This window comes from Myotis davidii, unplaced genomic scaffold, assembly GCF_000327345.1.
Source record: "Myotis davidii unplaced genomic scaffold, ASM32734v1 scaffold395, whole genome shotgun sequence".
Taxonomy (NCBI): Eukaryota; Metazoa; Chordata; class Mammalia; order Chiroptera; family Vespertilionidae; genus Myotis; species Myotis davidii.
Window position 1 is genome coordinate 4,966,562 of NW_006287904.1, and position 16,659 is coordinate 4,983,220.

Genomic DNA, 16,659 nt, shown 5'->3' on the forward strand with positions numbered 1-16,659 from the left:
AAAAACTGTACTTTTACTTAAGGCTCCTACAGGAGATACAATCTGAGATGGCAGACCTGACCCAAGTTTAACAGTCATAAACAGAGTTAAATTAGAATTATTTACCCAAATCTTTGGTGATTAGGGAGCCATTTATACTATGTATACAACTAAAACTTGGACTGTAACAAAGAAGCAGGTTTTATTTAGTGTACATTACCTCTGGCTGCGCAGAAAGTTCTCTCAGAAGGTGACAATTCCATACAAACCGCTGATCTGCCTGAGAGAGAAGTTTTACAATTAATAAAACATCTCTTGGCAAGGTGAGTTTCTACAGAAAGAAAAATATGACAACCAATGTTCCACCCGGTGGCTTTGACAGGCTCCAAACAAAACCCTTCCCCTCAAATCGGGCCCTCCTCTTCTGGGTTTCCTGCCTCACTGCCTCAAGCCAGTGCTGCTGGCCCAGACACCTGGGAGTCCTCTCAGGATCTTTCTTGCTCATATATGTCGTCAATTTAGTCCAGTCTTCTTCCAAATCTGCCCTCTCTTCTACATCCCTACTCCCACCACCTCAGCAGCACCGGACTCCAGCCTAACTAATGAAGTCAAGTCTTGGCCTTGCCCCTCCCACTGGTCCCTCCACACGCTGCCAGCAATTCTCTAACAGGACAGGTAGGTCAGGTCTCCTGTCTGCTGGGAAGTCTTCACTGGCTCTCTGTCATCTAAAGAGCCAAAGTTTCGCATGGCCTCACTAGACCTGGGATCTGGCAGCCCCTACTTAACTCTCTGATCTCATCTCTGGCCATTCTGATGTTCAAATTGTAAATACCTAAGAAGCTCCTTCAACAACTCAGTAGATTAATCAATTCTCTCCATTCTCTTTAGAAAACACACCAACTGACACGCCACTCCCACCCCGCCCACGACCACCAGCTGAGAGTTGCAGGGAGTGGCTCTTGTGCTTAGTTATAACCAGGTGGATGGCACACTTCCCGAGATTCAGGTGTGTGTTCCACTTTGGTCTGGGCCAGTTGTACTTGTTATTCATCATTACACAGTTTAACGAAATATTTTATAAATCAATGAAATGTGATTTAAAAATAAGCTGCTGTTTCTATAAAGCTGAATGGTTTGGAATTTAACTTGATAAAAGGCAAATTGCTGAAACAAAGCTGCTGCTGAATTAGAAGTGGGAGTGGCACAGCGAAAACCTATAGGATTCTGCAGACAGATTGCTCTGTGTCAGAATCTTTAGAGATTCAAACTGGGAGGTGTTATGGATGTAATTTATCCAGAGAAGACAATTAGGAACCAAGGAACCAAAAACAAAGAAAAGCCTATGGTCCTACATAAAAAAACTGACCAGTCAATGTAAAATTTCACGTGAAGCTAAACATTTACAGCATAGGTGGTGCCTTTATCACTTTTGTGATTCCCTATGTTAACCTGAATGACTCTCTTGATTAGCTGACAAAATATTCCTTCCGCATCCCCAGATGTGACAGCTTCTTTTTCAGTTTAGCCTAATACTGTCACCATCTCTGCCCAGAACCCCCTCTCCCATTGTCACCTGACCACTAAGGTCTATTCATCATTCAATCTCAGCTCAAAAGTTATCTTTGTAAAGCCGTCCCTGACTCCAGCAGACAGAATGAGACCCACCTTCCTCAGGACCCCACTACACTTGGCACAAGTTGCCATGGCAGCAAGTGCCCCTTGTTTTGTGATTGCCTGGACTTCGCTTCCCCAGGAGACTGAAGGCTCCCACAATGCAGGGCCTTGTCAGTTCATTCTGTGTCCCTAAGTGGCTAATACAGCGCCTGGTCCACAACAGGCATCTGAGAGACATTTGACAAATGCAGATTCAGAATGTAGCAACTGCTTTAAAAAGCAAGTTTCTTTGTAGTTAAAAGCCAAATTTCTTGATTGCTTAGCTTACATCTGAATTTATAGCCAAACCTACATAAATTGTACTAGATTAGAGTATGAAATCTTAATAATGCCAATCAACTAAAACATTGATTTAGGTTGAACTAAATGAAATTATCATTTTTATTGGTCAAAACCGGTCAATTACTGGCAATTTCTTATGGTTCAATCTAATACATAATTGACAGCAACCTTTTAAATTCTCTCTGCCACCTAAACACAACTAAGGTTTGTTAATAAAAAAATCAAGACAGCAATCATCCAGGTTCCTACAGCAGCACTTTTAAGATGAGATAATTTGAGGCTTAGTTTGTTCATCTTTAAAATATAATAACACAAAAAAACCCATCTTAAACAAAAAAAGCAAGTTCTTAAGTAAGTTGTTACTTTTTCAGCTGCAAAAACTGTAACTCCACTGCAGAAAGAACACTCACTGCCTGTTAGAACATCTATTTGATAAGCATAATTATGTTATTAATATCTGTTAAGGCTGTAGAACACCTAGAGCTAGGGGATTACCAATGTGTGTATTTATACTACATTTATGACTACCTACGTCACGGCTCTCAGTCCTGTCTGTGTAACATACAGACTGGGGTCCTAAATTGGGAATTGACGTATATCTGAAACATGGTAAGTTTTCAAAGCCCCATACATAATCCTAATACAGCCAGGATTTAGAAAAAGCAATATATATTTTTATGGAAGAAACAGATATGCCCCTTAAAAAAAGAACCCCAAATAAGTAAAAATACCTGTCAATTAAGCTTACCCTTTCCAAAAGACTCATTTCTTGAAACTCTGGACTAGTGTTGGATAGTCGCTGCAAAGTATGGGTCAAATCATATGTAGTTGAAAAGTAAAACCCATCCACACTCAATACATGGTTTATCATTGCTAGGAAGGTTTTATTATCTTGTAACTGTAAACAAAGGAGATAAAAAAAAAATCAGTCTATCTCAGACTTAAAAGGAATCTGTCAACATGAAGAAAGAATGAAAATAAAAACCTGTTAGTCTGACCCTATTAAATATCACTGGCACAAGGACTGGGTTGGGGGAGGGGGAGGGATGCTCACCATTTCCCCAGGACCTAGGACAGTTCCTGACTCCAGATGATACTCAATAACTAGTGTAACGTATGACTACATTGATGAGGCAGAACTCCTTCCCTCTGATGTCCTCCACAATTTTTACTCTATAGGCAGAAGAGTTATTTTAATGAAACATCACCAACTTAGCTTATGACCTACTGTGTCCCAGATACTTTACATAGATTTTCAACCTTCAAAAACAACCCTGCTAGATTAGTATTATCCTCATTTACCAAATGAAAAATATAAATTCACAAAGGGCCCAGTAACCTAGTAAATGACAAGAGAATAACATCCCGTTCTTAAGAAACTTTACTGGTTGGGGTAGAATTGTTTTTCTTTTTATATTAAAAAGAAAAATCCTGTAAAAGTAATATCTATCTTTATTTTCTGGTAATAATTTTAGTTGGCTTTCCCAATAAATACCAAGATTGACATTTATTTTAATCTTTGTTTTAAAAAATAACTGTTTCCCTGGCCAGGACACAAACAAGAATCAATGAATGCATAAATAAGTGGAACAGCAAATGGATGTCTCTCTCTCTCTCTCAAAACAATCAATAAATAGAGATTTAAAAAAATAAATGTTGATGTTTGGTAATTATGAGACATAAGCACTTCGTTAATATTAGTAAGTTCACCTTCACTGAGACCTCACGCTGTGTATTTAGAGTCTCTTGAACAGCAACAATAACAGCATTCGCACAGTCAGCTATTTCTTCTACACCCCATTTATGTTGAATTTGAATTTCACTCCTAGAGTTGTCACTTTTTGTCTGCACTTTCATCTTTAGTGGGATAATCTTTAGTTAGTATACCAGGATAACTGAAATATAAACCATGTTGTTGGAAGACTGATATTAACTAACCATGCTAACTGAAATCCATGCATACAGGAATCGTGCAAAAAGAGGACTGTTTGAACACATATACACACATATTTATAGTCACATGTGGAAAAAATGAAGAAAAAAATTTTATGGGGAAAGATGGAATGTAATAGGATGAGTGCAACTTCAAAGGTATCTAACATTTTATTTTTTTTACAAAAAAAAATATGAAGTTAAAATTGGGTGTTGAGAACATGCATTTTCTGTTTGTCCTTTTCTCTCCATATGAAATTTCACAATTTAAGAACTGAGTTTAAAATACAAACCAAGAGAAATTAAATATATGAAGAATTTTTTAAATACATTTTATGGCTAGGTTTAAAAGTATGTAAAGTGACCTTGCCTTATGGTTAAATAGGCTTAAAAAATCCAGCAAACATTCTTTGTATTCCACCTCCCTCTCCACCCCATGGTACTACTTTGGGTTTTGCAATTAGTAAGTGCTTCCATTTCTTACCTGAATATCAGTTAAGTGCAACATGGTCTTCTTATAAGAAAGAATATCAAAATCTGTTGCTTTCCAGATTACATGATTGAAAAATTCACCTATTTTTATCCTTTTGGTAATGACAATTAGATAATTTCCTGCAAAAAAAGCAAAGCCAGGCTCAGATAAATATAAAAAGGCAGCTCTAATGCCAAAAGTAGTAAGTGGTCTTTGTTTTAAACTCCAAAGGCTAGTGAATGAGACTGTATTGTGCTATACAGAGAAAAGGCACATACTTTTTTAAAGCAACCTTATAATTTATAAATAGTAAGACCAGAATATTATTTAGAAAAATTCCTATTGAAAGTTCAAATTATTTTCCTCAAAAAGATAAACGCAAAAGCTTTTCGTAGCTGAAGCTGTGGTAGAGACAGAAGACTCTCTCTCTCTCTCTCTCTCTCTCTCTCTCTCTCTCTCTCTCTCTCTCTCTCTCTTCTGTTAACCCCAAGGCAGATAGGCTTCTGCTAATACACTTCCCAGTGTGTAGCCTAAGTCAACATAGTTATGAGATCTGGCCTCTGTAGGACAAGGTCCCATCTACACCACTCCTATGTCCTTCATGTCTGTCATTCTATAATGTTACAGAAAAGTGCTGGGGCAGTAGTATAACTGGTTAATGCAATGTTACAGATGGTTCCCAATTTATGATAGTTTGACTTAGGATTTTTCTCCTTTACGATGGTGCTAAGCGATATGCATTTAGTAGCAACCACACTTCAATTTTTGAATGTGGATCTTTTCCAGGCTAGCAAAATGCAGTAGGAGACCCTCTCATGATGCTGGGCAGTGGCTGAGGGCTACAGCTCCCAGTCAGGCACACGATCATAAGGGTAAACTGGTGTGTTCATGTATCAGAGATGCTGCCCAGCTGTAGGCTAATGTGAGTGCTCTGAGCACCTTTAAGGTAGGCCAGGCTAAGCTATGAAGTTCGGTAAGTTGGGTACATTACATGCATTTCTGACTTTGGATATTTTCAACCATGTATGATGTGTTTCTTGGGATGGAAGCCCATCGTAAGTCTGGAGCATCAGTACAAAGGTGAGCAGTCAGGCATCAAGGAGCCAGCACAGCACCACGCACAATGCACCAACCCTGATCCTGGCCACCACCTCCCCCCACAAATAAAATAGGGTAAGCCTTTCCCACTAATTAATTCTTAAGCTTTGTTCAAGGCTCTACCCACAAGTGCCCTCCCTGGCAGTTTTCCTATGTACATCTCTCTCCTAGATGCTGTCACACTGTACTGCAGTAATTTACTACTAACATGCCTTTCACTAGACTGTAAAGTGAGACCAAAAGGGACGTACATCTTTTTTTTTTAAGTATTGCATATTTTCTTCTTTTTTAAAAATTAACTTTACTGATTTCAGAGGAAGGGAGAGGGAGAAACAGCAATAAAGAGAGAGAATCATTGAGCGGCTGCCTCCTGCACGCCCCCTACTGGGGATTGAGCCTGCAACCCAGGCATGTGCCCTTGACCGGAATTGAACCTAGGACCCGTCAGTCCGCAGGCCGATGGCCCATCCACTGAGCCAAACCGTCTAGGGCAGGACATACATCTTTTATAACTTAGCACAGTACCTGACACAGCATGAATTTTTTAAAAGTTCAATGAAATGAAATTTAGACTAACAAAACCACTTTCTAACTGCTCAGAATCAGGTAACATTCTCTAACATGCACTATGTCATATTCAACTCAGTCCAGAGTTGAAAGTAGAATACTCTGATCCATCAATGCATTAAATTATTTACTTAAACCCTCTTAGAATTTATGAAAAATTCGTTTTTAATAAAACCTCAGGCTGATAAATTTAACCATTTGGGGTATATTATTTTTAGAAATTAATGATAAATATTTAAATCTACAGATTATTGCCTAAAGCATGACATGAAGTGCTCCTTCATCTTATACTCCAAGTGTCAATTTAATTACCTTATTTGTCCATCTTAGCTTATTTCTGATTTCTTCCTTACCTGCCACCAGATGGATTGTGCCCAGGATACCAAATATTGGTCTTGTGACAGCTGAAGGAGGAATATCTTTCTTGACTTTAAAAGAGAAGAAAAAAAAAATCACACAACACATTCACCAAAAGAATGGGAAATTTAGTTTGATTTCAACAATTACTTCTATTAAGTAAAATACATGATTTGTTGTTACAAAGCAATACTCTTTCATTAGTCCTCCATTTGGGCAGAATTTAAAATAAGGATGTCCACATTTACAAAGATCTCTGCCTGTCCCGAATATGGTGTCAAATGTAACATGCTTCAGCACTCCTACCAGGTAAATTGTGGGTTATTTCTAATGTCAATTTTCAACTAAATTTATTCAACCTCTTGCCAGAAGGTCTTTATCCGTTTAAGATAATTAGAAAGTAAGTGGGAGGAGTGTTGAGACATGATTTTAATCTCAACATGCAACTAATGGAATGCAACGAAGACTTGCCTAGCTATGCCTAACAATGTGGGAAGTGCAGGTGAAGGTTCAAGGGAGATAGAAGGAAAAGCCTCCTCCTCGTGTCTAATAGTAATTTGTACAGTAGGGAGGCATCGCCATGAACTGTGACTTTATCAATGCCCTTATTAATAAATTAATCTATTAATCTTAGACTATAGGGTTTTTCACAACTGTTAAACTTTTAGCCAACATGTTTACAAAACATATTTTGTAGAACTCCAGTTTAGGGAATAATGCCCCAATAAATAAGCTTACTTTACTTTGCCCACATCATCCCTAGTCCCTCTCCCAGGAAGAGTGAGAATGCACAGGAGAATAAAAGCTCTGAGAAGGCCTAAGGTAAAACAAAACTGTCCCACTGTGTAATTCATGGTTTTCCAAACTTATGTGACTAGAAATCTTTTCTTTCGGTCACAGTTTAATTATCACTGAAACACTGTTGTAAATCCAAGTTCTTTTTCTAAAGGCAGTCCTATTATTCTGAAGAAAGTAATTCTCAATAAGGTCTAAAATTCACTTGCTTTATCTAGTAATTCAATTTACTCAGCAATGTTATCGCACAATTAACAACATGAAATATAGGAATATGAGTGTGATGAAAAGCACAAAGAAAATTCTGAGTATATTGAGGTCATCTGATGAACTTAAATAGAGCTATAAGTTATATTAACTGGAGTGGAATAGCAATAAAAATATGATAATTTTAATAGGTTAGTTTTTCATGGAAGAAAGTAAATCCTTCTTTTCATGGCAATGGTCTGCATTTCCAACTGACAGAGAAACTGAGCAAGTCACCCCTCATCATCACTGGCTTTAGGTCAAAGTATCTCTTCATGTATTTACTGACGAGTGTGTGGTATTATCTTTACCCACTATTAAAAAAAACTATTCATGACCCACTCAAATGGGTCTGCAATCTCTACCCACAAATTAAATATCACTGAAAAGTCAAAAACAATTGAAAATACATTCATACTAAATAGTTTTTATCAATAGGTTATATCAATAGGGGATAGAGAAGTAGTGTAATTAAACTTCAGGAGAAGGATACTGACATTGGTTAAAACCAATCAGCTATATTGAGAGAGCATCCACCAAGAAATGTCAAATCAAACTGAAACAGAGATCTAATTCAATTTGATCTAATGAAAACTATATTTATGGTCCTTACCAGACTAACCACATAACCAAGGAAATGGAAATGTATAGTCATGCCTTTCTTGCACTTTACTATCCTATGCAGTGTTTTCATATTTCACCTTATGTGTTGAAAGGATATTTACTATGTCCTCAATGCCTATTCCATGGTCACTCAAATGCTGTACTCAAGAAAAAATATAGAATTCGGTCTAGAGATGAATTTTTTAAACAAATGAAATTCTAAATGTGATAATGGTACATTAATTTGTCACCAAAATTATTTCACATTAATTTAGTCAGAAATCAGTGTTCTACACAACTGGGGGGGGAGGGAGGCTTATGAGGGACAGGGGGAGAGATAAACCCAATAAGCAAAGCCAAAATATAACTGGACAGAAGGATAAGATAGATAATGCTTACAAACATTATTTGCCTAAAACAGAAGTTGTAGTCACTAATGTTTATATTATTTTTCATTCATTAAATTACCCTCACAGTCATGAATATTTTAAAAACAAAAGCTGGTATTAACATTCCACATACTTAATGCTAAAACAACCTCCTCACACTCAAAATACCTTAAATCTTACAGCTAGAAGGAACTTGGACATCAACAAAACCAATCCTGTAAAGCAGGGGTCCTCAAACTACGACCGTGGGCCACATGCAAATACAAATATTGTATTTGTTCCCGTTTTGTTTTTTTACTTCAAAATAAGATATGTGCAGTGTGCAGAGGAATTTGTTCATAGTTGTTTTTTTTTAAACTAGAATCCGGCCCTCCAATGGTCTGAGGGACAGTGAACTGGCCCCCTGTTTAAAAAGTTTGAGGACCCCTGCTGTAGAGAGTATTGATAAAGGAACAAATAAAGAAATAATGATCTTTTTAAAGCCTTACAGATTGCAAAATTTTCAAAATCATTTCTCCTTTTCGAAAAAAGGAGAAAGCATAAAATTAATGCATAGAAATCAAATGAGGTAGCAAGAATTAAAACTTTGTAAGATACTCAGAGATCCACACACTGGCACACCTCTGATTAGTTTAATGACTGCAGCTTAGATATAACATCTTTCTGACACTTGTAAACCTGGCTGTAAAATACCTGAGAGGGTAACCTCTGTGGACACCCGGTCGATGATAAGCACATCATCCACTCCATCATCACAAGCTTCCACATAAAATTTTTCAGTTGTGATATGCCTAGGAGAAATTTAAAGCCATAAATAACAAAACCAAATGAAACAGACTCCTAAAGAACTACTTACTATAACAATTTCAGCCAGGTTTAAATTTTATATCATTGTCCCAGTTTCTGGATTGATGAAGTTGTTATGCAGTCCTTATGTGTTCAGTGCCACTCTTTTCACTGGTATATTTAATGCTGACAAGATTTAATTTGCTATAAAACCACCAATTTGACTCACACAAGAAAATCATAATAAATTCTAATTTACCATATCTTCAACACAGTTCAGAAGGTAACATAGTAGTTAATAGCCCAATCTATAGTACCAGACTATCTGTACTGTGTGGCCTTGAGCAAGTTATTCATCCTGTCCATTCTTCAGTTCTGATACCATTCTGACTTTGCTATTACTGGCTATGTAATGCTGGCCAAGTTACAAGTGTCTACCCCATGCCAGGCCCTGTTCTAGGTATTAGTGTACAAAGTCCTGGATCACAGAGCTTACATTTTAATAGGAAAGACAACCAACATACTAGGAGGTAATCCAGTGACTTCAGGCAGTGGTAAATTCTGGTAAGAAAATAAAGGTATGTGGGAGATTCTGGGTGTGGGGGGTGCTAAATCTTGGGGGTTAAATGAAACAACGTGTAAAAGCTCCTGGCACAACTGTGATCAAAAAGAAGGGATAAGTGGGGGAATAAGAAAAAAAAGCACTGAAATATTCAACAGCCACACTACTGGACTATTCAACAGCAAGGTCTTCAAAATTCTGAAGGATAATAATTTCTAAGTGAGAATTCTATATATAGCCACACGATCAAACAAGTGTGACAACAGAATAGAAACATTTCCAGGTGTGCCATATCTTAAAAGACACCTCTTTCACTCTTAGAAAGAAGGAAAGATTAGTTTCACAAAAATAGAGTAAATCGAGAGTTAGACTTGGAATTCCACACAGGAGACGTGAAAGAAATGATGGTGCAGAGAGGTTCCAGGAGAGCTCTGTGGCTGGACAGACAGCCCGTCCAGATTAAAGCAGGGGCAGAGGCTCCCAGAGTGAGCCTCAGAGAATAAAATGAATTGAGTTTCCTGATATGTTTGAAAGGAGTTTTACTGCTGAAACTGAAGATTAATTAGTGAGAACGACACTGAAAGTTAATAAAAGTTAAAAGAAAACGGTCACTTTTTCAATTCCAGAAAAAAACAACACATTTTTATAAGACTATGTAATTAATTATACTATACTCCTGACTTCACTTGAACCACATCTACATAGTAACCATAACAATATGACCACTGAGTATCTTAATATAACTACACTGAGGAGAGGAGAGGAAAAGAATGTGGTATAAAAGCCTAATTCTCATCTTCTAAAGCAGGAAGTCATCAGAAGACGAAAAATGAAAAAACCAGGAAACAGCAGTACAGACATGTTGGAGAGTTGAAAGTGGGTGTCTCCGGGGCAGAGGGGACTGGGAGTGAGAAGCACCGTAGGGTGGTCTCTTTCATTATAAGCTTTGTGTACTGTTTACTTTTAAACCACATGAGATTAAAATAAAATTAAGAGTAACTGTGGATCAAGGCAGAGAGTTCTGGTCCAAGGGCTCTAACTTCTGCCGGATGTCATCTCTCTGGGAGATATGGCAGGAATCTAAGTGCTGGTGCTGCCAGCAGGCTATTCTGATAATGTTATTGAAAACAGCTTAAGAATTTGGTAAGAACGGTGGCTGCCAGCTAAGGAGAGTAATGACAAGTAATGACTCAGAATTCCACTAGTCATAATAGCAGGTGTCATCCCAACTCATAGTCCCTTCGCTGTCTTCCTCTTCTTTCCCTCCTTCCACTTCCCACCCCTCATTAATTGGCCTTAACAATGATCTGAAGTACAACAGATTTTATTCTCTAAGTTTTATGCTTCCCAGGTTTCCTTTCAAAGGCTAGCGGAAACTAACTTTAACTGTCCAGCACTTACTGAGTCAGAAAGACTTAAGTAAACACCGGTGGTTTCATATTTGCTGGTAAGTATGTTTTTACTATTTTTGTCTTTAATCTTCACCAAACAGGCTACCAAGCCTCTGTTGACAAGGACTCTAAGCTTATTCATTCCCCTTGGTATTTTTCACACAAAATGATAGCAGACGTTCCAGTCAATTTTCTTAGACTATAACAAACACCTACATTAAGTTGTTTGTTTTTTTCTTTTCTTTTAAACCTCACCAGAAGATATGTCTATTGATTCGACAGAGACAAAGGGTGGGGAGAGAGACAGAGGGAGAGAAAGGAAGAGGGAAAATAGATCTGAGAGGGAAATGAAGTGAGAGAGAAACCTCGATCATTTGCTTCTCCTAAGTGCCCCAACTGGGGACCAAACCCACAACCTAGGTATGTGCCCTGACCAGGAATCAAACCTGAGATCTCTTGGTGTATGGGACAAAGCTCCAACCAACCAAACCACACTGGCCAGGGCAAAGTTGGTTTTTATATGTGGCCTTTAACTGATGTCTTCTTTGGCTCAATGACAGACAGAATAAACACAATTTTAAAAATTGTTTTCCTTTCTCCTAGCAAGAAAAGATCTTGACAGGTCAAATTTTAACTGGATTTGATGTTATAATGTAACTAATAAAGAGGAGAAAGAGCGAGCGGTTTGTTTTCTCTGCTTAGAAAGTCGACAGTGTGTCACAGAAGCCAAGTTTGCCAGCAGTTTTTCAAAATTAACTAGTCAACAGGCCATACTGAGTTTTTGATGTAATAAATACATGGAAACCAAGACAAAAGACTCAATCATAACCAAAAATCTAGGAGCAAATCCTCTCCCTAATGCAAAAAGAAAGGTCCTCAATTGCTGTGGTGTCTCTCATTTCTATAAAACTATCTCACATTGCTTATTTTATGAAATAGATTTTAGAAGTTAAGACAAGGGGAACCCTTCCAAGAATATGATTTGCTCCTTAACTATGCTGTTGATAAAAAAAAAAAAAAATCTCAAGTTCTAAGTGATACTGTATACTGAAAAGAACTCTGGTCCTATACAAACCTCTGGTGAAGTTTATCAGAATCCAATGGGTATTTTAACCTCTAACTGAACAAGAAATCTACCTTGTTTCCTTCATGACAGGAATTCAATATCAACCCAGAGTTCTAGTTTCTGTTAAAATGACAAGTATTTTGGGAGATAGCTAAAAATAACATAATACTGAAATAACAATTCCTATTGTCAACTTTCATTTGGGTTGACTTTTCCTTTTATGGATTACTGCCCAAATATGGGACAAAAAAAGAAAAAATTAAATTCAAGGCGGGCTGGAAGGGGTTAATGGGGGGGGGCATATGTAATACTTTCAACAATAAAGAACTATTAAAAATAAAATTAGAAAATAAAAAATTCAACAAGGGCAATTCTTTATATTTAATATAAATACACTTAACCTTACAGTCACCTGGGATTCAATAGCTTTTTTTTTTAATGTATTTTTATTGATTTCAGAGAAGAAGGAAGAGGGAGAGAAAGAAACATCAATGATGAGAGCGAATCATTGACTGGCTGCCACCCAGGAATGTGCCCTTGACCGGAATAGAACCTGGGACCTTTCGGTTCGCAGGCCAACACTCTATCCACTGAGCTAAACTGGATAGGCCAGGATTCGATAGCTTCTCAGAGTGCTTTTAAGAAATTACCCTTGTTAAATTTTAAGACAAGCAATATATTTAATTATAATATAAACATCAGATATCATTTTTACTTTCAGTGCTGGCAATATGATTTTCTAGTATCTGCAAACATACTTTTCCCCCATGTAACATTTACACATTTCAGGAAATAACTGACCTCTTCAAAATCCTGTCAAACCACAATGAGTAAAATTAACCTACTTCAAAAATATTACTATTTGCTGACCTCACACCCATTAGAATGACTATTATCAAAAGCAAAACACAATAGAATAACACATGTTGAGGCTGTGGAGAAATCGGAATCCTTGTGCACTGTTGTTGGGAATATAAAATGATGCAGCTGCTATTTTGAAAGCAGTGTGATGGTGGTTCCTCAAATCATTCCTGTGAGCTTACTACACCCATACCCAGAAGGTGCTCCCACCCATCCTCATCCCTCCTCCCTTTGGGTCCCAGCAGTATCTCCCTCGTTGAGTGACTCCTTGGACACCTCTCCTATAGCCCAGGTTCATCCCAGACCACCCAGAAGCCCAACCCAATTCCCAAGTCCAAGCTGATATTTCTAGGAAGCCAATTCATTTTCATTCCATCTTCCTCAAATCCTTGAGATCCTATTTACTTCCTATTCTGTCCATCCTCAAACCTATTCTCTCCAAAAACCAGATCTAAATGCTACCGAATATGAAGCTTTAACCCACAGCAAAATCTTCCAGAGCTCCAGGCCCTCCAAAAAATGCTCTTCTATCAGCTCAGCCAGCCCTACCATATCTGTTAGAGTGCATAAGAACTACCAGGACAGCTGGCTGAACTTGCAGGTTGCCAGGCCTCAGCAGGCCTAAACGTGGAGCTTTGGAATACACACTTTAAAAAAGCCCAGCAAGTGATCTAAGGCAGCCTAACACTAACCTAGACTCTCTAGCCTGAACCTCCACCCAATCAAGGCCTTGGAAACAAACTTCAGATCATTTGTGCCTACATTTATGAGCATAATTTTAGCTTCCCTCCATCCTTCCTTGCAGATAGATGTGTGAATAACCTGAATGTTCATTGTACTAGAAAGACCACATATGTCACAGTGTAGCTTAGTTTACATCTGTTCTCAGGGTTGCATGTATCTGCCCTGACAGACCTCACAGCTATGACAATCTTTTAAGAAGAAAGGCAACTTCCTAAGGGAGGAAACAATGTTTCTTCAGAGGTCAGCCTGCCTGATTCACTTTCTAAAGGATTTCTTGCCTTATACCAACTTCAGTTGACCTTTTAAAATAATTTCTTTAAAAATGCTTTGAATGTTTCCAAGAATGGATTTGTTGTAATTATTTTGTAATTTCAAATTTTTATCACTGACGTTATCCATGAATACACAAATCACTTAAAAGGAAAAAGGAGTCATAAAATATTAAGAACTGCCTGGATGTTTAAAAAGTATGAATTTTAAATTCTGAACAAATCAATACTCTGTTTCCTATATTAAAAAATCCATATGGACATAGCTATTTTCAATTATAAGTGACTCATTTCTATACCAGACATGCCTGCGGACTAAGACAAGAGCAATCTGATAAGAGGGGAAAAAAGGTCACCTGAATAATGCAGTGTAATGGAAAGATCACTAGACGCTGGGCCTGCTGTTCCAAGACCAGTTCTGCCATGGCTGGGCTGTGACCTGACTGCGGGGCAAGGGCAACTATTTCCCTGTCTTTAGCCATGATGACCTCAGAGCCTTTGGAAATACATTAATATACATGAAATGACTTAAGTTGCTGCTACTTCAAAGGCTACAATCCAAATTACTCCAGACTGTGCAATTTTTGCAGTGCTGGCAGGTGTTCTACACTGGAAAGTTCCTTTCCTCAGGTGATTCACGGAGGGTCTGCTCTACCCAAGGGTTTATGCTAGGTACTGAGGAGGAGGAGAGAGAAATCAAGGCTAAGAGGTTCCACATATTTGCAACCTTATTGGAGAAAAAAGTATTTATAGTGATTTCATCATTTCCAGGTGGCAAAGTGAGTGTTGCACACAATGATCACTGTAACTCTCAGTCTTCTTGTCCATGAGACGGTAAATATACTGTTAGTCAATCCTGAGACAGAATGTGCAAACCATATAGACGTTTTTAGTGTCTCATCCTTGTGACAGTAGACTGGTCTGGCAGCCCAGTGAAGGGAATGACGTGGAAAAAAGGCTTCTCAGAGAAAGTGAGCATCTGTTAAGTACACTGGGAATTTCATCCTTAAAATAATCCCATGAAATAGTAATGTTCTCATTTTGTGGATGAAAACCCATTTTAGAAAGAGAAGTGACATGGCCAGGACACAAAGCAAGTAACAAGGTCAGGATTTGAATCTAAGTCTGTTCTGACTAAAAAAAGTCTGATATCTCTCAACTCTATCACAGATATGCTCAGTAGATAAAGAGGGGAGAGAAGAAGAAGGCATTCTGGGTAGAAGGATAAAAATAAGCCCAAGCTTGAAGCTTTAAAAAAAAATTGCCAAGTCTAGTGGGAGTGTGGGGGGAGAAGGCACTGGGCAGTTTTGTAAAATAAAGTTAGAGCACAGATTGTGACGAGGCTAAAAGTACAGATGGCTTAGAAATGGGGACTTAATCCTAAAGATCCATAAAACGGAAATGGAGGTTGTAAGCAAGGGAGTAGAGGATGAAACCAGAGCACTTAGAAAGGTGAACTTCATAGCAGGACAGAGATGGACTCCAGAAAGTGTATGGCATGATACAGAACAAATTATTATTTAGAATTCCAAGCACCTCAATATTTAAATAAACCCAGTAACAATACTTTTATAATAAAATATTATCAAACTATCTCTTGTATGCATCTTTCTTAAAACACACTCAAAGCGCTGGCTGGTGTGGCTCAGTTGTAGGGTGCCGTCCCATGCACCAAAGGGCTGGTTCCATTCCTTATCAGGGCACATGTTTCTCTCTCTCCCTCTCCCTAAAATCAATAAAAACATATTTTTTAAAAATCTCAAGACACATTTTTAAAAACAGCTCTTGTGTCCTACTAACTCTAATATAGGGTGGAAATTCCTTCCACCTCCAAATGCATCTAAGAAAGAACACTCCTTAGATCAGGCCACATTTAAAAACCTTGCCCAGCGTGCCCACAGCAGGAAGGGCCAAAAAGGAGCAAGAGGGGAGATTTCAACTCACAAACTCCTTAAAGAAAAACAAAGTTGCAAAAAGGCTGTATCTTTACATTTACAGAAACACTCAAAACGTTTTGTCAGGGAAACAAGGACTGACAAATTAGAGACTGCCTTTCACTAACCCCACATTTACTTTTCGCCCACATTTATAGTTTCCACTTCCCACACACAATCAATACAAAAGCATCGGTCTCATCACTGTAGGGCCCAATTTCCTTTCGCTTATGGACGCAGAACCTTTTTTTCCCCCCTGCTTTTTTTTAAAGGTCTAGACCGGTGCAGTTCCTGCCTCCTTGGCAGCTCAGGTTCCCCATCCCATTCAATCTTTACCACAGGAAAATTAAGCTGCATTCCGACACCGAACTCTGAGCTGCAACAAGCCTAGGCTCCGAGTTGCTTAAACACACTTGAGACCTGGCGCGGGATCATATGAAGTCCTTTAGTAAGGATCAGATGGACGGCAATAACCTAATTAGCCAGCAGAGCACACGTGACACCGGCCCGACTGCACCCTGGGTCAAAGACACAGCTGGACTCATTCACCCACAAGGTGATCACCACCTCAAAGGGGAACTGGGAGAGAATAAGGAAACTTGGCCAGGAAAATCTGGAGGGACGTGTGCAGCTGCGGTTTTCAAAGAGAATT

General features: G+C 38.3%; 1 protein-coding gene across 5 annotated transcripts in view; it reads right to left on the reverse strand.

Moving 5' to 3' along the window:
* Positions 1-16,364, reverse strand: part of SACM1L (SAC1 suppressor of actin mutations 1-like (yeast)) — a 34,595-nt gene extending 18,231 nt beyond the window's left edge. For 2 of the 5 annotated variants that reach the window (XM_006759641.2, XM_015561288.1), the window contains exons 1-6: positions 16,344-16,362; positions 9,088-9,185; positions 6,358-6,432; positions 4,352-4,479; positions 2,684-2,833; positions 200-259 (exon numbers count right to left, since the gene is read on the reverse strand). In XM_006759641.2, coding sequence (XP_006759704.1) covers positions 200-259; positions 2,684-2,833; positions 4,352-4,375 — 234 coding nt within the window. In that variant the 5' untranslated portion in view covers positions 4,376-4,479; positions 6,358-6,432; positions 9,088-9,185; positions 16,344-16,362. Of the gene's footprint in view, positions 1-199; positions 260-2,683; positions 2,834-2,989; positions 3,109-4,351; positions 4,480-6,357; positions 6,433-9,087; positions 9,186-16,343 lie in introns of those variants that run through there. The other 3 variants (XM_015561286.1, XM_015561285.1, XM_015561287.1) reach the window with 3 other exon arrangements.
* Between the last annotated feature and the right edge of the window lie 295 nt (positions 16,365-16,659).